Below are 23,448 nucleotides of genomic sequence, written 5' to 3' on the forward strand. Positions count from 1 at the left end.
TAGAAATTGTAGGAGATAAATTTAAATTGTTTTATTTGCTTTCAAAATTGATTCAAGCTGAATAAGCCAGTTTTAAATGAAAGAAAAGAACAACCGCAATTTTGTAGAGTTCTTGGAATACGGAAAGAAGCGAGGCCGTGTGCGCAGGGTTATTTGTGGTGTGTAATTTAGGCATTATAATTACTTATATTTTCTTTTTTTTTCGCTTTATTTTGGCGAATAAATCAAACAAGGTGCGTATTTGCGTATTTGTTCATTGTTTTGTTCCCGTTATATTGAAGATGTTTGCCGAATGGGTGGTATCAGTATGGGACATGTGTTGGGTTCTGCGCCATAATTGGCTGACGTCTGTTCAGCACGTGTGCGAATTGAGGTCTACTACGTAATTCTGTGTCTTTTAGGTCATAATTTCTTACCAGATCTGATAAAAATATATTTTTTTGTAATAACGAGACTCATTATTTGATACTTACTATTTGTTATGATGATTTCTTGCTTGCTCATCTTACCAGCTGTAGACTGAGATGTTCCACATTTGACTGGGTTGATGTGATTTAAGGAAAAATAGAAATATGGTCCCTTTTGTACAGTTTTTCTTCATTTTGACATGCTGAGTTTTAAGCAGTCTGACCACATTGTGAATCAAATGAGGAATAAACTCTGTCACCTTTTGCTTTTCGACATTTTGAGCGATAAGCCAGTAGGTATAATATGGTCGTCACCTTGTCATACTCAAATGATTAGTAGACTGTTATAGTTTGAGCACTTACATTACTCCTTGTGCCCCATGCTAAGGTTATTACGGAGCGAGCGAAGCGAGCGTAGTCTTTCCTTAGATTAACGGAAATTTCTGAGTATGAGCGGCCGGCCGTGCGGACGCTTTTGCGAGGCTTATATATCAGCAATCACTTGACCGATTTACATGCGGTAATTTTTGTGGGGTAGCTTCATTCCTTCTACCAAGTATTGGACTATTCCCGATGCATTTGGGTGACCCCTTATGCACGTGCCACGTGCAAAATGAAGAGGTGTCAGTTTTGTAATTGTTGCAATATCTCAGTAACTACTTGGCTGATTGCGCTGAAAGTTGGCATGTAGGTAGGCACTCACTAGGCACTGCGTATCCATGTGCCAGAGTTGGGGTGCTGCTGCATGTGCGCCGTGCGCACGTGCAGGGGTCGTTTCCAGATCTCGAGAACGGCTCGACCGATTGCGCTCAAATTTGGTACACAGTTAGGGACCGGTTAGGAGGGTGCCGTGCACAAGTCAGTTGGGACCCGTTTTGCACGTGCGCACGTGCAGCGTGCCGCTTCCAGATCTCGAGAATGGCTGGGCCGATTGTGCTCAAATTTGGCGCATCGCTAGAGACCGGTTAGATAAGGTGCCGTGCACAAGTCAGTTGGAGGTACCCCCTCTAAATTTCGCACGTGCAAGGCCCACCCTCTCGCTCGCTCAGTTAGTCGCCCCAAAAGGCGTTATACTGGTTTGCAAAACTAGATGTGAAGGATAAGTTAACACATGTTTAATGCCATAAACTAAATTTCTGCTTCATACATTTACCGTGCTCTTCTCCTGGGATTGAAAGAGGAAGTGATCCTTTAAAGGGACTATCCCACCTTCTAAAATGTTATTAAAACCAGTTAAATTGTGCCCGACTTTATAGATTGGATGACCAGGAACACGGTTCTGGCATTTATTTTTCATTAGGCTTCCCATTTTCCAAACACAAACTTTCAAATATGTGACGTCACAGCCCAAAATTACCTCCTTCCCCAGGCCACATTACTGTCATAAAGCTGATTCTTTTTACTCTGTAGGCACCACAACAAAGTTCAGACCAAGTTTTAAGCGATTTTTCAACGAACAAACCCATTTAAATCAGAATGACTAAGCGAGGTGACGTCACACTAACGGTCGCTCCATGTTGAAGATAGGGCCTTGTACAAGGCCCATTTTCAAATGAAGGGAACAAATTTCTTCAACACCAAGAGGCCGCGGGGGTTGCAACCTAGATAGATAGTGGTTTCTGAACCTCGCCGCAAACTTGGCTATCTCAACTCAAACCCCATGTTAAAGGTGGGATAGTCCCTTTAATGCTGTTAAGCAGGATACCTTATCTTATATGTTGTATTAGATTTTGTGCAGGTGCCTGATTGATGATTGAATAAAAATTGTCCCCTTTTTTATGATTATTTTATCATCAGCTAATATCAAATGGCATGGGCAAAAACAAATGACATTTAAAACATATAAACAAGCATATACAGCATTTATTGATTGGTTGTTGTGAAGATATTACTGTTTTGTTAACAAAAATAGAGACAAATTGACAATTTTAGCTATCACATTTTTTACTCATGTGATGCACTGGCAAATGAAATGTTATAACTTGAATTCAGTGTTCAAAGGCTGAATGCCTTGATTTAGTCTGATGTGACAAATATTTTGGGCCCTGAAGATTCTATGTAAATTCTTTTTTTACAGTTTCAGCTGGTTTTTGGGGGGTTTCTTCAATATTGAATGAATACTTGCTTAGGCAGAAGGGACTATAGCAAAAATATTTTAGCTGTCAAGTCAGAGGAGCATCTTGAAGATCATGGTCATATTTGGGTTATTCTACTTTTGAAAACCTCTGGAATGCTTAGCTCACTGCCTTTTGTCAGTTTCTCCACCGATGGAGTCATGCAACTAACAGATTATAACTCAAAATCAAGGCTTTTCACTGCTCTGTGCTGGTTATGCTTCATGACCCAGTTACATTTTATTTATTTCATAGATATGCAGATTGTGTGTGATGTCCTGGTTGTGACCCTGCCCTTTGTGTGCTGGCCCAGGTATCTGCGTCACGGCTGCGCCACTGCAGTAGAGGCGCGCGCCGGCCATGTCCGAGCCGGCGCTGGACGAGCGCGCCGGCGACGCCGACGCGGCCGGCTCCTCGTACGCGCAGGCGCTGCGCGGCCGCTCGCTGGCCGACGGCGGCGACGCTGCGGAGGAGTTCCCGGAGCTGGGCCCGCCGACCGACAGCGCCGAACACGACGAGTCCGGGGAGTGGAAACAGTCCAAGAACCGGCGCGCCGACAAACGGCAGCAGGCCCGCGAGCGTCGCGACCAGCGCGTGCGCCGGGAGCGCCGCGAGCGTCCGCACCGCGGCCCGCCGCCCTCAGCGGCCGCGCAGCCGGAGGAGGGCGACCGCGTCGCCACCGGCGAGCAGACGGCGCCGGCCGCGCAGCCGGCTGCCGGCGACGCGGCCGTCTCGGGCGAGGAGGCCGGCGCGCCGGCCGCCGACGAGACCAAGTTCGTGGACGCGCCGCCGCCGAAGGAGAACGCCTGGAGTAAGAAGCAGGCCGGTGCTGCGCAGCCGGCGGCCCCCGCGGCGGCGGCGGCGGCGGCGGCCGAGCCCGCTCAGAAGCCGGAGCCGCCGCCGGCCGCGGTACGGCCTGCTGCGACGGCGGCCGTCCCCAAACCGGCCAGCACAGGTGAGTCGCGCGGCGACACGGCGGTAATTGTGGCCGAGCTGCACACCATCGGTCCGTTCGCGGAACCCGCCGGCGCGATACCTAACAATGCAACTGTTAACTGTGGACGTTGTATACTTGTGTTAAGTGATGTTGTGTGTTGCATTGTATGAAAAATTTTACTCAGAAGGTCAAATGCTACTGAAAGCTCTGATATATTTAATTCTTTGTGTTATCAAACTTACAATACTAGAATAGGCATCAGATCTGTAGTGGGCAAATTTTATTAACAGAAATTCCCAAAGCTGATCTGTGCCATCAATGGTCCTTCAAATTACTGCTGTAGTCAGTTCATATAATGCAGCATTTGCTCGCAATGAAATAATCATTATCCTGCCCTGTCATGAAATGAAGACACAGCAATGGCTAGGTAAAAAGGTCATTGACCTCACGGCCATTGACCTTGGCCGTCTCTTGTCGCGATACGTTTTGGGGAAACGTCAACATTCAACGTAAGCTTGATATTTTTGCCGTTACAAATGATTGACGAGGACGAATAGGAGCGACATTAACAAGTGAGGAGGTTGCGATTTTGTCCTCGTGTACGTGCTGCGTTTCTCCTGCCGGAAGCGCCCTCTCTGGACATGAATGAAAGCAATGGGGTCAGTAGTAAAGGTCATTGACCTTGCAACTGTTTTTTGTGTAAATGGCTGTCTTAAATCACCGATATGTGTGACTTTTTGGGACGCGTAAAAATGGCAAGAGATATTCCGGCCTTTCCAGTCAACATAAGTTCTGAAAGTGGGATTTCTTTAGCCATAGCTTCTCCTAGTTTTCTTTACAGAAGTTGTATTTTTATCTAATTGTCCGAAAATTTTGACTTCCTAATCTTCTGTCAATGCAAGGTGCCAATGTAAACAGAAGCTTAGTGCTGCATGTTGTGTAGAGCCAGAGACACACATTTCTGGCAGATATCACGTGCCAAGTCGCACGCATTGCATAGGTTGTCCCATCAGGAAACATGGCGCCTGTTACATCCGTGATGTTGTGAACGCACAGTGCCTGTAATAGTCGGTAACCCACATAGTTTAATCGCACACCGTCGGGGTAAAGTTTGCCGCTGACGGCAGCTCTGGCGGTGGCGGCGCTGTCTCTCTCTCAGTGGTTCCCCGTATTACTATCTCCGGGATCAGCCGTCTGGTCTGTCCCGGTCTCTGGGCTCCCTGGCGCCGTGTACTTCTCGAGCCGCTGGCCGAGGCACGCCATGGCCTTTCCGCGCACCAACCTTTGTAAGCGAGCGGTGGTGTCCTATCGGCCGGCGATGGCCGCGGGAGCGTCTTCACTGGGTGGCATCCGCCCCACACGAAAACGTCTGCCTCAGAACACTCGCCGGCACAGGAAGGCGCCGATACAACCCCGTGAGTTTGTTCGGGTATATCCAGAACGTATGAGTGGATGGGGCTGAAATTTGGCCAGCGTTTCGTACATCCTTTGAACTTATTTTCTGAAAATGTTAGGATTTCGCCAGGTCATGTCACTGAGCTCTGTCTCTGAGCTCTTCATCTGTCAGGACTCAGGTCATTCATATATGACCCGTCACTTGTCATCCCAAGGTAATCCAGACACTTGATGTCGACCTTGACCTTTTCTCACCAAAAAGTACATCATTCGACGCGTCTTGACAATACGAAACGTCTTGATGCGGCGCCGTTAATTTTACCCGGCAATCGTTTTTTGGAAGTTTCCTGCTCACCAAATCAAATCCTTATTTTATTCATTGACGTGACCTGCGAGATCGTCGTCTTATCTGAGACCTTGAAATCGGGTACCATTGTCTTCTCTCGAAGAGTAACACACTTATTTTTTTGTGTGAAACTTATTCAGTTAGGGTTTAAAATATAAAAGGGTTGTAACAATCGGCACCTCCCTCATGTGACGTCGAAGGATGCATTGCAGAAGCGAATGTCGGCGAGGTTTCATCGTGTTAATTGATTCGCGAGCGCACCCTCAGGCTTTGTGTACATTTGTTAGTAACCTTGAAGAGTAAAATACTGCTCACTTCTCAGCGCTTAGTCATAGCTCATTAGTTTGCCAAAAGATCGAGTTGGATCGGGTCAACTCATGACCTTAGGGGACAGTGGCTCTGATGCTGCGCAGTTGATGATCCACCAATTCGTGTAGCCTCATGGCGTGTTTTCCTGTCCTGAGGTTTCTTATGTACCTTCTTTTGCGGGAGATTTGTTATCGAATATTCCCCAAACTAATCTACCACCCTGACTTGCTCAGGCGTTCTTAGAAACATATTTTTGGGGTCATCTTTGGGTCATTCCATGCTCCATGAGCTAATGAAAGCGTCCCCATAAATCACACATCCCCACTCATTAATTCGATCCTTTTTAATTGAATGGCTGTATTTTGTTAGGTCGCAGTATGTGTGCCACTGGGGTTTTCCAGCCACCGCAGTTGCGATGACTCTGAAGATACATGTGATCATCTGTTCGTATCGTGTTTCCATTGTGTGCAGATGACACGATAACCCGTTTCCCTAGATTGACCATAGATTGACAGCTATCCTGTATCAGACTGCAATGGCACGGATTGAGACTGGGGTTTGTTGGCTGGAAGCAAGCGCAGTTCCTATGCAGTTAGTTAACAAACCTGTTCTTTGTTGATTTAAGCATTTGGGCTCTTTGTGGTACCTAATAAGCGTCTGCTTCGAAGGTATGGGTTTGATGGAGCCCCATATTTGCTTTTATGCTGTTCAACTTGGTCTCTCGATGCGTGAGGTACAATGCGCTTTTTGATGCAGTTAAAATCGTACTCGTATTGTCTCGCGCATACTTATGTGTGAAGTGGATATGGTTTTATTCTCTTAGAGGCCCACCCTTTTAAAACCGAGAACAGTTCCAGTAAAGTAGGTATGATATATAACAGGAAAACGACGTTTCGTGTACTGTCCGGTTAAAATCCTGGTCTCGCGACCGACACACCTGTTCTGCCGTCCAAAGGCAAAAACGCATATGTCGGGTGATGACCTGACCCGACATATGCGTTTTTGCTTTTGGACGGCAGTGTTGTCCCAGACCTTCATCCGGCGGGTGGTACTCGTGTCTTATGGTTCACTGCGTGACACTCATGATTATTTCTTCGAGTTTTCGTTGCACCAAACCTACGGTGTCGCTCGGCCTCGGGTCTACCGCCGTCCGCATTTTGAATTGTTTTATCCCTAAATGTTCACGCCCACGTTTTGTTGCGTCTAAACAAGTTTCAGTCGAAATGTTGTATACATACATTCTGACTTAATATTTCAATGCTGGCACTGGAGATGCGTATTGTGAGTGCGTGTGTATTGTGAGGGGTTCTTAAGCGCATATGTTTCAAGAAATGTTACTATCCAGTCATATTCAGGTTTTACTGCGTGCTCCAAACCTGTCTGTCCAGATGTCTTGAAAAATCCTTTGTTACCAGGGAATTTAGCAGTACAATGAAATGAGTGACGCATGTTGATTCTTTGTAACTTAGAGACACGATCACTCATATTTTTTTAGATTCAGCGGCTATTATTGCTGACACTAAAGCATTTGCGGTATCAGACCAAATAACCGCTGCGCCTCGCGTTTGGCACATGGACGCGAGGCGCGTACTTATTTAGTAGTGTTGGCTGTCGTCTAAATCCGCGCTTCTCGGTGGCTGGGCCTTGTTTACGTTCCTGGTCGGCCAGCGTCGGTGGCGCTGTTTGGTTCGGCGGCACCGCCCAGTTTAGCGCGCGGCCACTCGGGTGGACAAGTGCCAGCGGCCGCGGCGCCGCTACGCAGTACGGGCACGCAACGCGGCCAGGAGGTGTCAGTCGGCGCCGGCCGCCAGCTCCAAGGTCACTGTCCGCGCCGCTCCGAGACAGGAGTGGTCCGCAGAGCGCTTCACTATACACGCACTTAAAAACCGCACCGCCTAGTAACGTTTGGCCGAGCGCCAACTGATGGGCGGTCTCGACCCGGCCGCCAAATCTCCGTAAATAGAATAGTAGTGGAATGTAGTGAAAAGCAGTATCGGACCTGTGTTGCCAGTTCAGCATATGGGTGGCGAGCCTAGTGTCAGTTTAATTTTGCTGTACCACAAGGTCATTTGTTTATGTATGTATAGCCCTCAGCGGTATCAGCTTTACCTATCCGGTGAAACGCTTTCGAACCGGTTTTGGTCGTGTTTCTCGGATTGCGTCACGAGCCTGCTTGGAAAACCATGGCAACTGGAGGAATGGGCGGCGGCGCGGTCCCGTCGCTGTCTGAGCGCCGGGGCAGCTGTCGGGCCGGTGCAGAGGACGGGCTGAGCGGTGAGGGTCGTCGCCGGCGGGGGAGGGTGCACCGGCGCGCGGCCCGTCCGGCCCGGAGAGGGGTGGGAGGTGGGATGCTCGCTCGACCCTGCCTCGGCTCGCCACTGTCCGCCGAGCCAGCACTACTGGCTGCACCACTGCACCCGCCGCTTAGCGCGAACTGGAGATGTCGCTAGAATTCCCGTGCCTCGTGCGGCGGGAATCCCGACCGCTGTAGCCGCTGCCGCCTACCTGTGATTGAGGGGCCATCACGAACTCCTGCGGTACGCCGGAGCGCCGCGGCGCCACTGCCGATCGCCGCCGCGGCGAGTTCGCGTTCGGCCGTCTGCCAGGACAGACATGCCATGCGCCGGGGTGTTGACGCCGCTGACCTGGGCCCGCCTCTTTGTTCCAGACGGGCCGGCGCGGCCGCCCACCGTCGTGCGAGCCAACTCTGGTGACAAGTCAAAAATCAATGCGAAGGTGAGTCAGGGGACGCGGGTGGTGTGCTCCCCGGGGCGGGCGGGGGCCGGGGGGCCGGGCCGTGGGCGGGGCCGTGTCGTCAGCTGTGGCCGGTCGGTGCGCCGCCGGCCGGCAGCTGTGGCGCCCGCAGGCGCCGGCCGACGCTCGGCCATGGCGCTGCGCTCCGCCGGAGACCGAGAGCCGTGTGTGACGGTGACGCCGCGTGCCGACCCGCAGGCGTCCGACTTCAGTGACCTGGGCGACTGGCCGAGCCTGGAGAAGACGAGCAGCGCACCGGGCACGCCGCGGCCGGCCACCGCTCCGGCCGGCTCCGGCTCCGGCCTGACCAACGGCGGCGGCACGGCGCCCTCCTCACAGGACGACGACTCGTCCAAGGAGAACTACGACGAGAACCGGCAGAACGCCTCCGGCACCGACAGCAGCAAACGGAAACGCAGCAGTGAGTACCCGCCTGCCGGCCGTGGACGGACCGCACCGCCTGGCCGGCGGCCTTTCACTGTGTGCTTAGGATCGGGGCCAGCGATTGTATTCGCTGGTCTTGATGAGTTTAGGGTATACGTTCGATGGGCGGTGTGTTCGTAGCGGGATTTCTCGGGAGTTTAGTGGGCCACTGTTATCTGACTCGGGTCGGGAGCGAGGCCGATGAAAAGATCTCGTCTGTGACCTTGGTGTGCGGTGTGTCGGCGCCTCTCCGAGGACCGGGCCAGCTGCCCGGCCGGCTCTCTGCTGTGGATGTGGGTCGCCACCGAGCTGTTACTGGCACCTAATCGGTCAGGGCTGTGACGCTGACTGGGCCTGGTGGCACACAGCCGGCCAGAGTACGTTCGGAACGTCCAGTTTATTTAGTCTGAGATAGACGAGTGACGTCCGATCTCGCAACCGTGCAGTCTCGGAGTGTCGTCATACCAACAGCGTGTCTATTTGTCGTGTGTAGAGCAGCGGAGCGCTGTGTGCGGCTGACTGTTGTGTTTCGTTTGCGCTCCCGGTCCCATCTCTACCGCCGCTCGCCAGTCAATCGGTCGGCCGGCTGGCCTGTCTCGTGTTGTGCTCCCCGTGTGCTCCTGTACGCTCCTGATCCCCTTCTCCCTGCCCCCGATGGCCGGCGCTCGTCAGTCGGTCCGTCTGTCTGTCCCGTGTTGTGCTCCCTGTTCTCCCGATCCCCTTCTCCCTGCGCCCGATGGCCGGCGCTCGTCAGTCGGTCCGTCTGTCGGTCGGCGGCGGCCGTTATCTGGTGCTCACATCTCGGCCGGACCGGTTCTCCGTCTGGCCGCCGCCGCCCGCTCACACCATGGCTGCTCACGCCGCCCCCACCGCCCACCGCCCGTCCGTCTGTTGCAGCGCCCAAACAGAAATGGAAGCCCATGGACATCGAGTTCCGCGGCCGCGGCAAGCGGGCCGATCGGTCGCCGCGCGGCGGCTTCCGCTCGCGCCTGGACCCGCGCAGAGGTGAGTGACGGCCGCCGGGCAGCGCGCGCCGCGGCTATCTCTCCGCCGCCAGCCGCCGCCGCCGGCCGGCCGGACAGGTGGGCTGTCTCCCAGCGGCCGGCGGCCGGTAACACGGGCACGCAGCGGGCGCCGGACGAGCGCCGCCGGCCACCAGATTACCGCCGCCTGCACCGGCCGCGTTTAAAGGGCGCCCCGGCCGACCCGGCTATTAGCCGCTGTGGCAGGTGCATGGCGGTGAGAAATTGGCACTGTGCGTGGTGCTGCTTGTTTTCTGGTTAAATTAGCTCCTGCTGCAGTCGGAAAGTGTTACACCGCGGTAGTTTCTTAGAGACGCAATAAACCCCGATGAAGGTTCTGCGAAGTACACATACCTTAGCTGGAGGCATTTCCTAACGGAATCTTCTCTTGCTTCTTTGTGGCGGCTGTATTTTTAGACACAAGGAAACGTCTACTACGCACTTACCCCAAAACCTGCTGAGACAGTCAATTCGCGTCATGCTGACAATCGGGAGACGTGATCAGTAGAGCCATTGCCCTCACGGTCGACCGTGTCAGGGCACTGATCGCGGCTCCGACCCCGGCACCTGTGGCCGTCGCTCTGTTGACCCTGCCGAGTGACGCAATGCCTCCGCCCCCGCCCCGGGCTGTGCGCCGCTGCCACACGTGGTCTGTGGCGGCGGTCGCCGTTCCGCGCCGCCCTCCCGGAGACGGCCGATGCGGGTTCCATGCGCCGCGCCGGGAGGCGGAGTCGGCGACCTTGGCGGCGGCGCAGCGGCACAGTTCGGCCGGCCGCCGGGCGCCATAATCGCCGCGCCAGCTGACACGAGCGGCGGCGGGGCCACGTGGCCGGCGCCCAGTCACGTGTCGCGCGCCGCCGGCCGTCGGTCGGTCCGCCGAGCACACCGAGCTCAGCGGTAGCGAAACAGCGCGGCACGGACATGAATGAATCATGGATGACGTGTTTATTGTCAGTTATTTGTTACACTGCAGAATGCCCGGAACTGGGGCAGAAACATCCGTGATGTTTTGGTCTTTAAGTCGTCGATGTAAGGGCGGTTTTCAGTGATCCGCGCTCATACCTGTGGCTTCCGTGTCATTGTGTAGAATTGAGTATTTTTCAGCAGGTGAAGCCAAGTTTTGATCTAATCTCCGGAAAATACACATGGCATCGTGTTTCGAGAAGGCAGAACAAAGTTCACGTGCAATAGCTTCCTTTCAATCAACTTCCAATGTAATGTTTCTATTGGAAGATCATGATGAGCTTCGATAAACATTTCTGATCGTTCCAAGGACACAGTGGCAGTTACTGCGCAGTTGTCAGAATAATGCGTTTTAAAAGGATGCTTCTCCTTATTCGAGGTAGCGCGTGTGGATCGCTGCAAGCTTGCATTCAGTTGGACTTGGGAAATACGTCCGTCTATAATTGTTACATTCTGCTGAAACGGCAGTAAACGTTTTGCACCAGCATGCAACCGTCCCGTTCGGCAAATGCTTTCGTCACACGGTAAATATTGTCTCTCCGAATGCGATAGATATGTAATCTTGCAAACATTTTACGTTATTGACAGCTGAGAGGTTCGGTGTGACATTTGGTTATGCTCTTTATTGCTGCGCTCGAGTTCCTCAAAGTGTTTGTTTTGCGTCCCACCCCTTGCCCTCGCACCGGCTCACGTTCCCACGGCGCCCGTCCGCTATTCACAGTCCTGCCTGGATCCCAGTACTCGGTCTTTGCCTCACACTGAATCCATACAAGTTCCGTGCCCCCATGCTACGCCCCCTCCCAGTCATTGACGGTTCGTACAGTGTGACCCCACTCCGTACCCCAGATCTGACAGTCCTCACGTCTCCGTCTGTGCAGGCGGCAGCTCGGAAAGCTCCAACTGGCGGGAGGACAGTCGCAGTGTGGAGCGGCGCGGCCGCGGCCGCGGGCGGGGCCGGCCGCGCGCGCGGGGCCGCGGCCGCGGCGGCTCGGCGGCCGCTGGCCTGGCCGCTGACGAGTGGTCCGGTCAGGACCCGCTGGAGGAGATGGCTGCCGACCTCGGAGCCAAGGTCAGTCGGCCGCCGGTCGGTCCGACCCGTCACACGGTGACGGTCGGACTGCAGGGGTCAGCTGCAGCCCCGCCGGCCGTATGGGACCGGCAGCCCACACAGTCACAGTGACGGGCCGAGATGGTGTCGACGAGACCTTGGATACCGCTAATAGAAACGATTTAGCAAAGCCAGCTCCCATATTTCATCGAGTTAGCACACTAATGACGCGTTTGGATATATTGGTTAACACCTAAAGAACATATTCTTTAGGTGTTAACTTTGTCTTAACTGGGTCGGGTTTTCACGTCGGCTCCTTCCGTCTTATGCACAGTTTCTCGTAAAAGCAAACTGAGCAGACTGCCAATCCGTAACACATGTGTTCATTGTTCAGTGAATGCGCAGAAGGTTAGACTGTCAATTCAGCATATTCGAGGGGAATCCTTTGTCGGCATCGCCCACCATTCTGTCAGGGTCTGATCACCATTCGTCACTTTGACGTTGCAGCTAGCATATGCGATGTTAATACTGCGAACACCCTGTATGTCAGAACTCATATGCCACTTTTGACCGAAACTGGTAGGCGTCGCCCTGCGCCTGACTTGCGCCTATTTTCCGTTTGTCGGCTACCACCTGCGTGGTGTCCCGTATCGCCCATCTGACGCGCCTCACCTGTCACCTGTGTGTCGACACTGACTCTGACCTGCCGCCCTCGTCTGTCGCCGCCAGGTGCCCGAGTACCTGCGCTCCGACCCGGCCTTTCTCGACATGTACCACAACTACGTGTACCCGTCTCCCTACCTGCAGCTCAGCGACGTCGCGCTCAGAGAAGCCATCAAAAAACAGATGTACGTGAGAGCGGGTGACAGGGGCAGCCGTAGGAGCGGGCCGCCGATAGGGGGGGGGGGGGCACACTGGGGGAGGCCGGGAGGGGTGAAACGGTAATTTGCAGACTTCTGGGAAACGAACGGTTTGGTGAGCTGTGCAGCCAACGGTGGCCGGTGTGGACTGAACTATTGTTTGAGTCTCGTGGAAATCGCTAGTAAAATGTTCTCCCGCGGGGGAGGGTGGCAGTAATTCTGCTATCTGTGGGTTGGTGGTAAATTTGGCCCTGAAAATGAGTCATGGATGTCAGTTTGCTCTCATATCATAGTTTATACCCTTTCCACACCCCACAACTAGGCCTCGGGTAATGGTATCTTTTCATTTTGGTTATATCATCTTCACTTGTACTGTTTTTCAAGACGGCAAGACGAATGATGCCTTTCGCAGTTTCTATTTGGCAACACATCATTGCGTCGCGCACCTTGCGTTCCTGTCAGATTGAGAGCACCCGGTTGAAATTTGGTTGGTTAGCAACAACCCGTCCCCCTCCCCCCGTGCGACCGTCCATCTCACACTGACCCCTGCCTCCCCCCGCAGTGAGTACTACTTCAGCGAGGAGAACCTGCAGAAGGACTTTTTCCTGCGGCGCAAAATGGACGAGGAGGGCTACCTACCCGTCTCGCTGATCGCCTCCTTCCACCGCGTCGAGGCGCTCACCCGTGACATCAAGCTGGTCATCCAGGCCGTGGAAAACTCGGACGTGGTCGAAATCGCCGACGGCGTCAAGGTGCGTGCCGGCGGGGGGCTGCGTGTGTGTGTGTGGGGGGGGGGGGTTGCAGGGCGGGCTGATAGGTGACATGGAGACTTGGGTCGCGATGTCCTGCCTGATAATGAAATTTGTATGGTTACTCCGCACTCCCGCAGGGGACGCCAGGTGTCATTCGATAAGTACATTACTATGCTGACTGGATGGCATGGCAGCCGCTACTGGTGCGTCTTGAATATTGCACTAGCACTGAATACCCGCAATTGGCTGCCGTTGCGAAATCGTGCGGAAGAAAGATGTTACTGTAATGCCATGCAATATTCGGTTATTGATCTCCGGCGGCTATTGGCATTTCTGATCTCCGGCGTCACCTATTGCGTCAGCACCTCAGTTTTACCCTGCGGACAGCTAGACATCGCCCATCGGTGTCTAACCAGCTTGTTTGACCTGTCTGTAACCTCCCGCCGTGACCCGTGACCTGTGACCCGTGCCCTCAGATCCGCGCCAAGGTGGAGCCGGGCAAGTGGCGTCTGGCGCCGAACGCGCCGGCGCCGCTGGCCGGCCTGCTGCCCGGCGGCGAGCTGAACCCGGACGTGCCCGAGTTTGTGCCGCACTTTCTGCAGCAGTCGGCCCCGGCTGCCTCAGACTCCGGCTCCGGCCCCGCCGCCGCGTCCTCCGCCGACCCGGCGGCGGCCGGAGCCGAGCTGGCCGAGGAGGCACTGCCGCAGGAGGCGCGACGCGAAACTGGTGAGTGGAGGGGCGGGGTATGGAGGATAGTGGGGTAGGGGAGGGGACAATGGAAACACGTGTGTCTGATTTGCGAAGTGTTAGGTAATAGGTGGGGGACATATGATGCATTTATCTACATCTATGACAAATTATTGTACCTTCTACATCAATTGTTCAGGAGTTCTAAATACAGGGGCGGTGGTGTAATTTTTGTCTCACAAGGACAAGATAATTGAGCAGATCACTCATGAAGATCAGGCTCAGTTCCCTTCACGGTAATGTGTATTTTGCTCGTTATTTCTGGGAATACCCATACTTTGCTGCCCATCATTCTACCAAGCCTTTGTTTGATCTCAAATAGAAATGCGCCACATTCGTTCTTATTTTCTGGGCTCGTAAAATTTTCTTATTTTTGTATGCGCAGTAGCGATCAATGTAGTCGTTTTCCGATCTCTGCACTGCTCTTACCTCAAATGTCTTTTATCTCGCACTCGTCAATCCCAGACTCCGCTGAACCCCGGTGCCAATCCATTTGACTCCGGCACTGACTGACTCCAGTGTCCACTGACCTTGACTTTGACTGTGACACTGATGACATCTCCTGCCTGCACTGGAGGGCGCGGTGGTAGGTGTACCGGTGTGCCACTGTCACTGACACCCCTCCTCTGTACCTTACAGAGGGCGCGGTGGGTGTATCGGCTGGCCGCAGCTCATACCTGTCGCTGCTGACACTGACCCCCTCCCCTCTCTGTACCTTACAGAGGGCGCTATGGGTGTCCCGGCCGGCCGCAGCTCATACCTTTCACTGCTCAACTCGCCCCCATTGTCGTCCAGCGCGCCAGAGTCCGAATGGCGGCAGGTGAGGAACCCACGGACGGCGGCGGGACGCGGGAACGGGTCACAGGCCGCGAGGAAGGGCACTATGAGATGTTACGGACTCCGTATGGGATGTTTGGGAGATCACCAGGGTTTGGATGTTTGGGAGATCACCTGGGTGCGGGACAAGAGGTCTGCGAGGTCACGGGACTCGGGGACATGAAGTTTGGGAGGTTACAGGTCGCTTGCGGTGGATTATTATTTGTGAGCTAAGTTTCCATGGTGGTTTGGATACAAGCGCGCTGACTTACTTTTGAGAATAACGTATGCAGCTATACTTGACTTTTTGCGATCATCGGCGCAGGGAAGCCTTGGGTTGCGATCCGCTCAATTAGGGAAGTTTTGAATTGTGATATCTTACACATAGTGCTATTATATTACATAATCATGGTTATGTAAATATCATGCTGGGTTCGTGAATTTACCAACGTTGAAACAATGGTCTTCAATGAAGCATCAATCTGATTGTTCATTTTTACGCTTGTTTTCATTAAAACTGGGACGTATTTGTTGTCATTCCAATGCCACAATACCACCCTACCAGGAAAATGCAGTTCACCGTTTGACTTCATGAGCTTACACTTGTTTGGCTTTGAAGAGTTCAACTAATTGCTTCGTTGTTCTAAGTAACTATGTTTCTGCTGTGAGGACGATACATGAGTCAGGAGAGATACAAGACTGCATTAGAATTGACGCGCATTTCCTGTTTTGTGCGGGCTCCGTAATCTACTGTTTATGCCGCACTACATGAACTGATATATTTTAAAGTTTAGTCTGTGTCCTTTCAAATGTGGCCTACATGTCATGCTGACGACTGCTGCCTCGTCTTTGAGCAGGTACGGCGGCGCTCTCGCGAGCCGCGGCCCCGCGCCGGCGGTAACGCCACCTCGTCACCGGCGCCGGCCGTCGACGACCGCGAGGAGCTCAACTTCCAGTTTGACGAGGAGATCGAGTCCAAGGTGCCGGCCGGCGGCAGGAACAACACCTTCACCGACGACTGGTCAGTCATAACGCCGCCGCGGCTGCGCTGTGCCGGTGGAGGGGCGCTTGTCTGGTGGTTAATGGTTACCTTATTGAAGAGTTCTCTCTGCCAGGCTGGTAGTGGCTCGTCCGCCACTAGATCCTTGTAATGGGTCAATTCGTAAAAAGCAATTTTTTTTTTGTTTCTGGGTTTCCAACCTCTGGTTTCCAATAGAACTGCGTAAGTCATTTTGAAGAAGCAGCTAATTTTGCACCTTTCCTCGTATCTTTGTTTTATTATTTTATCGACGGGAGTCTACTTTCTTTTGTCTCGCGCTTTTAAATAGGGAAATTTCGAATAAGCATGAGCTTAGATCCTGACGCCTTTCTTTATTTGTTTTCTGTCCAGGTGGTAGGGTTATTGCGCAGTTCGGCGGTATTTGGTGCAATTTTATCGCAGGTTTATACACAATACAGTGAACTTCAATTTAATTCATCCTTTCGGAGTTACCAGCTTATTTTGTTTCGCCCGCCATTTTGGCTTTGAATATTCGCCATGAGGAGGAAATGGCAGAGAAAAAGAAGGCGAAGAGCTCGGTAAGCAAAGCATGGTTTGGGCAGAACAGCTGTTTTTGGCCATGAACTGGGCGCGACACGTGACGCATTTCCATCATCTATGTCTTGTCTTTTGTCTTGCAATATACGATTGTGAAGTTGGAAGGTCCAAGATAGCATAAAAGTTGAATCATTCACCTTGTATGTAATGCTGGTTTTCCGGCGAGCTCTGATCGAGACATCTTCTACCCAGGTCGGACGACGAGTCTGAGAACGATTTCCCGGACCGCGGCCTGGACAACCTGATGATCGTCACGCAGACGCCGCCGCCGTCTCGACTGCCGAACCGGCCTGACAAGCACGAGGGCCACGACCGGACCGGCGACTACATCTCCCGGGTCAAGATGACCCAGGACCTAGCGTCGGCCATCAACGACGGCCTCTTCTACTACGAGCGCGACCTCTGGGAGCAGCCCGAATGGGTGAGTGAGGCGCCTGGCCCGTACGGCAATCGATGTTTTTCTTGTGATGCTTTTGAAATAAATGCTTCTACAGAGAACCTTATCACACTAGTCTAACCTAAATTTACCGATGAGCACTCTGCCATTTTGATGGGTGTTGTTTATCAATACAAAGCTACTTTTTAACGTTTTGTATGTTTTTGTTGTATGTTGTATGTTTAATGTTCACTGTAATGTAGTGTTTAATTGTTGTTTGGTGTCCATCTCCAGGAAAATTTCTCAGTTCAGAAAAACGTATCTGTGATATCGAGCGAGGAGTTCAGCAAGATAAAGCCGCCGTCTCCGAAGGCGTCGAACCAGCAGGTGCCGCCGCCCCCTCCACCTCTCCTCCAGCCGCCCGCCGACGACTCGAACCTATCACGGTCGTTACCCGCCGATGTGAGTACCTGCACCCGTTCTTGAGCGCTTATTAGCCGTTGAAGAACAGAGTCTTTGTCTTAGTCATGACTTAGTCTGTTTCGCTAGTTTTTGTTTTCTTTTTCTTGCAGTAGCTCGCTCAGGGCAGTTAGCCGCAGGTAGCGCTCTATACCGCTCCCATTTCTCACAGCCAACCCAGTCTGTGCCCCAGCTGCCGAGGCCCCTCTATCCGCCGCTCTGACGGAGCTCCCTGCCTCGCCGCTGACAGATCCCGATGACGCCCAAGGGCGCCACGGGCCGGCAGGCGCCGACGACGCCGCGTACGCCGCATGGCAGCCGGCTGGACGCCAGCCAGGCGCCACGCTTCTACCCGGTGGTCAAGTCGAACCGGCCGCCCGACAAGATGACGCCCCGCAAGCGCAAGCTGCGCCACTCGCAGAACCCGCCGGTGGAGCACCACGTCGGCTGGGTGATGGACAGCCGGCGGCACCCGCCGTCGCGGCGCGAGCGCACCATCTCACAGACCAGCAACGCCAGCAACGTGAGCGGCACCAGTCCGTCCGAGGGCGGCCTGAGCACCAGCCTGGGCAGCACGCCCGGCGCGCTGCCGCAGTTCCAGCACCCGAGCCACGCGCTGCTCAAGGAGAACAACTTCACACAGCAGGTCTACCACAAGTACCGCGCCCGCTGCCTCAGAGGTGGGTACCCGACGAGAGATGGCAGGATGGTGGGACCGTACGGGTTTCTGGGGAATCGTTAAGAGTGTTGCTCGTTGCGAGTGTTGCATTCTTTTTGCTTTCTAATAAGGGCAAAATCGCGAATAGATGTCGCTATTCACTGAGCGTATGGCATCAAACTTCAGCGACAGAAGGGTTGGAAATTATCGTGTCGCCCAACGTCATCTGTGCCTACCAACATATCTAACCGCTCGACCCTGTCCACCCACAGAGCGCAAGCGTCTGGGCGTGGGCCAATCTCAGGAGATGAACACCCTATTCCGGTTCTGGTCGTTCTTCCTGCGAGACAACTTCAACCGTAAGATGTACGAGGAGTTCCGCCAGCTGGCTAATGAGGACGCCGTCGATGGCTACAGGTGAGAAGCGATCGGGGTGAGAGGGCTGATCCCTCCTGCGGAACTGGGGTCGGCACTCAGCACTGCCGTGTCTTACTAGCCTCTTGTAGATGCACCGGCACAGGCGAATGGGGGGGGGGGCTACATTTGCGGACGAATTTGAAAATGGTAGGGATGGTGAATGAATGAATGAATGCATGGGTGAGTGAGTGAGTGAGTGAGTGAGTGAGTGAGTGAGTGAGTGAGTGAGTGAGTGAATGAATGAATGAATGAATGAATGAATGAATGAATGAATGAATGAAGACTATTGAATAAGATTTGGGAGATCGTATGAAGACACATATGTTGTTTGGGTGAAAGAGTGTGCTCTTGAGTGCGATAGGGTGTGGAGATGAGCGATAGTATGCAGCTGGGACACATCGCTGAACGAGTCATAATTCGAGCGCACCTAATCATTCGGGCGAGTGCAGTGCATGAGTCCGATACTGAGATCGGGCGGCTGTTTGGCTGTGATATGTCCCGGTGATTAATGGTCGTTCGTTGTCCCCGCAGGTACGGACTGGAGTGCCTGTTCCGGTTCTACAGCTACGGCCTGGAGCGGCGCTTCAGGCCAGAGCTCTACATCCACTTCCAAGAGGAGACGTTAAAGGACTTCGAGACGGGTGAGTCGGTGACGGGCAACGGGCGGAAACTGATGCCGAGGATTTCAAGATTTATCAAACAAATGCGGTCTTCAAACGTGTCGACATACTCCAACGCCTGATTTTAATGACTCGTTTTACACCTTTTTCTCCACGGTGACGTTTTTGTCCGTTTTGCAGGTCAGCTGTACGGTCTGGAGAAGTTTTGGGCGTTCAAGAAGTACTACCGCCAGGCGCGCTCTCTGGACACGCTGCCTGAGCTGCAGGCGGCGCTCAAAGACTTCCGGCGACTCGAGGACTTCCGCGTGCTGCCGGTGAGTGGGGGACCGTGCGGCGAGTCAGTAGGTGGCGCTCACAATATGATCTGGCACATGGCATTGTCGTTGTGAACACTGACACATAAGTTTAGAACGTACAGCCCACCGCTAAAGTAATGTAGGGTTTTACCAATCTCAACGGTTGGCTTTGACTGGCGATTGTTTAATGCGGAGTGATCGAAAAGAAGATGTCAATAGATAAAGTTGCAGCTGCAAGGGTGACGATACATATAAGCTACATTCAAAGTTTCATTGTAGTCTGGCTAATCGTTCCTAAGCTTCAGAAGCAGAACATACCCATGACTGAAACCCCACATTACTTCTGCTGTGGACTGTACAGCAGAAAGGGTAGCTCGTAGTCACGGCTGACTGAACATAGGAGTGCTCGCCTTCAATTTTTTTTAATACCAGCTTCCTATCTGTTTAGAGGCTGCGGACTGTCGTCTGTCGGCTCAGATTGTAGTGAACCCGGCTTACTTATCACATTTCGTCCGTTTGCATATGAATTTGTGAGTATGTGATGGCGCGATCGGTTGGGTCCGTAGGTGCCGTGTTCACTGTTCAGTGTCGCTGTGGTCCGTGTGTGACGATGATGTCGCTGTCCGACAGCCGGCCGGCGAGGAGGACGGCTCCGGCCGCCGCAGTCGGCACACGTCCGACTCGGCGCAGGGCCGCCCGCGGCAGCAGGGGCGGCGCGGCACCAGCTCCGAGGCGGCGCGCGGCCACGGGCGCGGCGGCGGCCGCGGTGCGCGCAGCCGCACCACCTCGGAGGGCGAGGGCGGCGCGCACTACCGGCGGCAGCACCGCCACCTGGCCGGCAAACGGCCGGCGGCCCAGCAGCAGCAGCAGCAGCAGCAGCCGGCCAAGGTGGAAACCCAGGAGCTTAGGGCGGCGCCGGCCGTCAGCGCGTCGGCCTCCAGCTAGAGGGCCGGCCGGCCGGCCGACAGGTGTCGATGGGACGCAGGCCGGCGGTCGGGCGGGCCGCCCGGTGCCATACGGGGGCGGCCCGCCGGCCGGACGCCGGTGCCGGGTTTTCTCTCAGTGTTTTGCCGCCCGGTGCGGCGCGCAGGCGTTGTTTATCTTTGTGCGTGGCGGTCCGGCCGCCCAAGTGGCTCTCCCAGGCGTCCGGCTAAACGGGGGCGGCCCCAAATAAACGGGAGCCGCTTTCCCATGGGATTGTTTATGTAACCGTGGGAGGCGCGAAATGCTCTCCGTCCCGCGTCCGACCGCCGTCCGCCCGACCGTGCCCGGCGGCGCCGCCACGGTCGCTTTTTGCGTGGTTGGCGCGGCGCCCCGGCCCCTCCTGCATAAGTGCATTGGAATACCATCATTACGGGCGTCTGGCGGCGGGAGGCGCGGCTCCCGGTGAAAACAATCGAATTAATCGCCGCTGCTGCTGGGACGGCGGCGTCTGGCCGCCTGGTCCGAAGAAGGAGTGCCCTGCCGCTGGCACGGCGGCGGCGAGTACAATGGCGCGCGGGGTGACCGGCCGGCCGGCCAGCCCCGCCGCGCGCGACACGATCGAGAGGGGTCTCGAGCTGATGTGAGCCGACAATACGCGGAGGACAGGGAGCGGTGTGTTTGGCGTGTACAGTGCTGCCGATGGCGGACCGCAGGGATCTGGGCTGCCGTGATTGGTGGCGCGTCCGGTGCGCTCGCGGACTCTTACCGCACGTAGTGGCGTGTAGTGACTGTAGTGTGCGGTAACTATGGTGAAAAAGCAAAAAAAGATGCGCGCGGAGTGTCGCGCGCCGTTCGCCGCGCCCGATGAAGACAGCGCTCGCCGAGTGTGTGCGCGCGGTCGTGTGAGTGCGAGTGAACGAGTGAGTGAGTTGAGGATATAGCTGCGGCGCGCCGTTTTTTCTGACTTGTTGGTGTTTTGCGTCCTGTGGCCGGCGGTGTGAGGCGGGAGAGTGAGAATATCAGGCTGTTATGTGGTTGGTGCGTGGGCCGGGTTGGGGACGACGCGGCGCCATGGCCGGTCCGTGCGCGGCCGGCCGGGCGGCGGACCGCGCGCCCCGCTACCCACTGACAACCCACGGTCTGCCCACAGTGTGCGTGCGCAATCCCGGCGGGTTTTCAATTAATTTGGGTCCAAGATAACGCTTTTTGGTGACGTCATTTATTTGGTGTGGATGCCTGCCAGCACGCGTCGTCACGACCTTTCTCCGTCAGGTTTTCGGCCGGCGCTCGACTGTCGGGTGCCGCCAGCGCAAGAGCGCGTTTTTGTTTTGTAGGCTTCTTGTGCGGCTGTTCTCTGTTTGCTGTCCGTTTCTCGGTGCCTTTCTCGTGTGGGCGGCTGGCGGGCGGGCGGGCCGTCGCGGCCCGGCCCCCCGCCCCCGCCAGCACCCTGCGCGCGCGGCCGTGGCCGGCGCCGCGTCGGCCGGTGGCCGCGGACGGTCCGGGCCGGCGGGCGCCCGGCTCGGCCGCCGCCTCTGGCTTCTCTCTGTCTCCGGGGACGGTGGCTGTCTCCCTGCTAGCTCGTCCGACGCGTCTGTGTCGCTGTCGCGCCTGCGGTGCCTTTATATGGTTGAGGGTAAATGTGGAGTGGATCGATAATTTCTTGCTAGTGGGAGTCTTGTAATTATAGCAAGGGATTGCGTTGTAATATAGTATGACCGAAAATCACAAATATGCGTTTTTATGAGGTAGCTGAGACGACATTATCGTCCTGATTTCTGGCTGATTCAACCCTCGGAAGTTCGTCGAAATGAAAGAAAGGCTTGTGCTAATAGCAGGTCCGATTCCGAATTTATTGCACTGGATGGAGCCACTGCGGTAGTGGAACAGTATGAAGACTGATGGTGAGCTAAGAGCTTCCTGATGGTTCGTTGAATCGATCACTATAACGAGCATGAACTGTTCACATCGGACCTGCAGAAAGGCCCTAATAGGTACACAAACGGGACATCAAGCCAGCTACTCGTGTGGCACCGTGGGAAGTTTTTCGATCAATACCTGCCCGGGACAAACCATCGCTAATGGCCAGGAGCTCCGACATAGGCAGCCTCGCACCGGCCCGGGACCGGAACTCAGGTGCACACAGCACACCCTCCTCCAGGGGTGCCGCTGGATCCGTGGTACATCTCCCGTCGCTCCAGACCCGTTTCCGGCCAGTGCCGTCTCTGACCTGGGTCTGTTCATGTAACAGACGTCTGCTTATGACACGTCTGTTTCCCTGATTTGTTTGCTCGTACGACCCAGCCCCAGACGGCCTGTCTGCTGGCTGCTCCCTCTGAGTCGTGCATCATCTGGGACATGCGTGGGGTCCCGGGTCTGGGTTTGTATGCGTTCGTGCTTGCTCAGTGCGCCCCGAACATTTCCGCCTGACCCGTGTCTGGCAATTGTCGCCAGTTACCTTGGCCTAGGCCCAAGGGCTCGGTTCCTAGTGTAACAACATCCGCCTGGCCGGGATTCGTTTTTCACGTTTTCTCCGTGTGCCCCTGGTCTGGATTTGTTTCAATGGTGTCTCCGTCAGCTCTGACCGGTGCCCGCCCTCTCATGGCCGCGTCTGCCCCGGCTGTCCCGGGCCGTATTCCCGCGGGCTCCACCTGGCCCGCTGTGACCCGCGCCGCTCTCCCACACCCCGTGTGACCTGCATCCGTCCCGGGGCCGGCGCCCCGTCGCTCCGCGCCATTATTCAGCGCCACTGGCGCCGCGTCGCCGCCCGTAAATCGTCGGCCGTCGGCGGCGACGCGCCGGCCGAGTCCCGTCGGCGCCGACGGCGTCTGACTCGACGGGCTCCTCAGGCATCGGTGAGCGTGGCTCCATCAGCGACAACTGTACGGGATTTCCTACACGATCGATCATTCTTTCCATCACTTCTTAGGCTACCAACGACCGAAGTACTCTCTCAATGCATCACCTACCAAAGCATTTGTTGTATCATGGTTGGGGTGCACTGCTCTGCTTGAGTATCTTGCAGGGGCGTCGCCGACGGGGGGGTCGGGGGGGTCGTGACCCCCCCACTCTTGAAAACTGGGGGTGTCGACCCCCCCACTTTTTGCGATGCTGAGTATGCTTTTTTAGCTTTTATGTCAGTGAAGCAGGCGTCAGCAACACCAACAAATACATCAGATTCAGAATCGCTTCAAGAGCTCCCTAAAGCCAA

The 23,448-nt window shown here is 54.8% G+C and overlaps 1 protein-coding gene across 2 annotated transcripts; it reads left to right on the forward strand.

Moving 5' to 3' along the window:
- The first annotated feature begins 128 nt into the window (after nt 1–128).
- LOC122389368 (la-related protein 1B-like) lies at nt 129–20,292 on the forward strand. 2 transcript variants are annotated; one of them, XM_043381300.1, is made up of 18 exons: nt 129–233; nt 2,835–3,476; nt 8,177–8,244; nt 8,461–8,683; nt 9,583–9,690; nt 11,549–11,739; nt 12,448–12,566; nt 13,141–13,330; nt 13,807–14,056; nt 14,800–14,897; nt 15,751–15,914; nt 16,683–16,911; nt 17,161–17,328; nt 17,576–18,005; nt 18,256–18,400; nt 18,932–19,041; nt 19,201–19,334; nt 19,947–20,292. In XM_043381300.1, exons 2-18 carry the CDS (start codon nt 2,882–2,884, stop codon nt 20,259–20,261), a joined length of 3,537 nt encoding a protein of 1,178 aa, XP_043237235.1. In that variant the 5' UTR covers nt 129–233; nt 2,835–2,881; the 3' UTR covers nt 20,262–20,292. The 2 variants fall into 2 exon arrangements, with proteins under 2 accessions (XP_043237235.1, XP_043237243.1); XM_043381308.1 differs by lacking the exons at nt 129–233; nt 2,835–3,476 and adding an exon at nt 4,705–4,873.
- The last annotated feature ends 3,156 nt before the right edge of the window (nt 20,293–23,448 follow it).

Source organism: Amphibalanus amphitrite, unplaced genomic scaffold (assembly GCF_019059575.1).
Source record: "Amphibalanus amphitrite isolate SeventyFive unplaced genomic scaffold, NRLGWU_Aamphi_draft 000019F_arrow, whole genome shotgun sequence".
Classification (NCBI taxonomy): domain Eukaryota; kingdom Metazoa; phylum Arthropoda; class Thecostraca; order Balanomorpha; family Balanidae; genus Amphibalanus; species Amphibalanus amphitrite.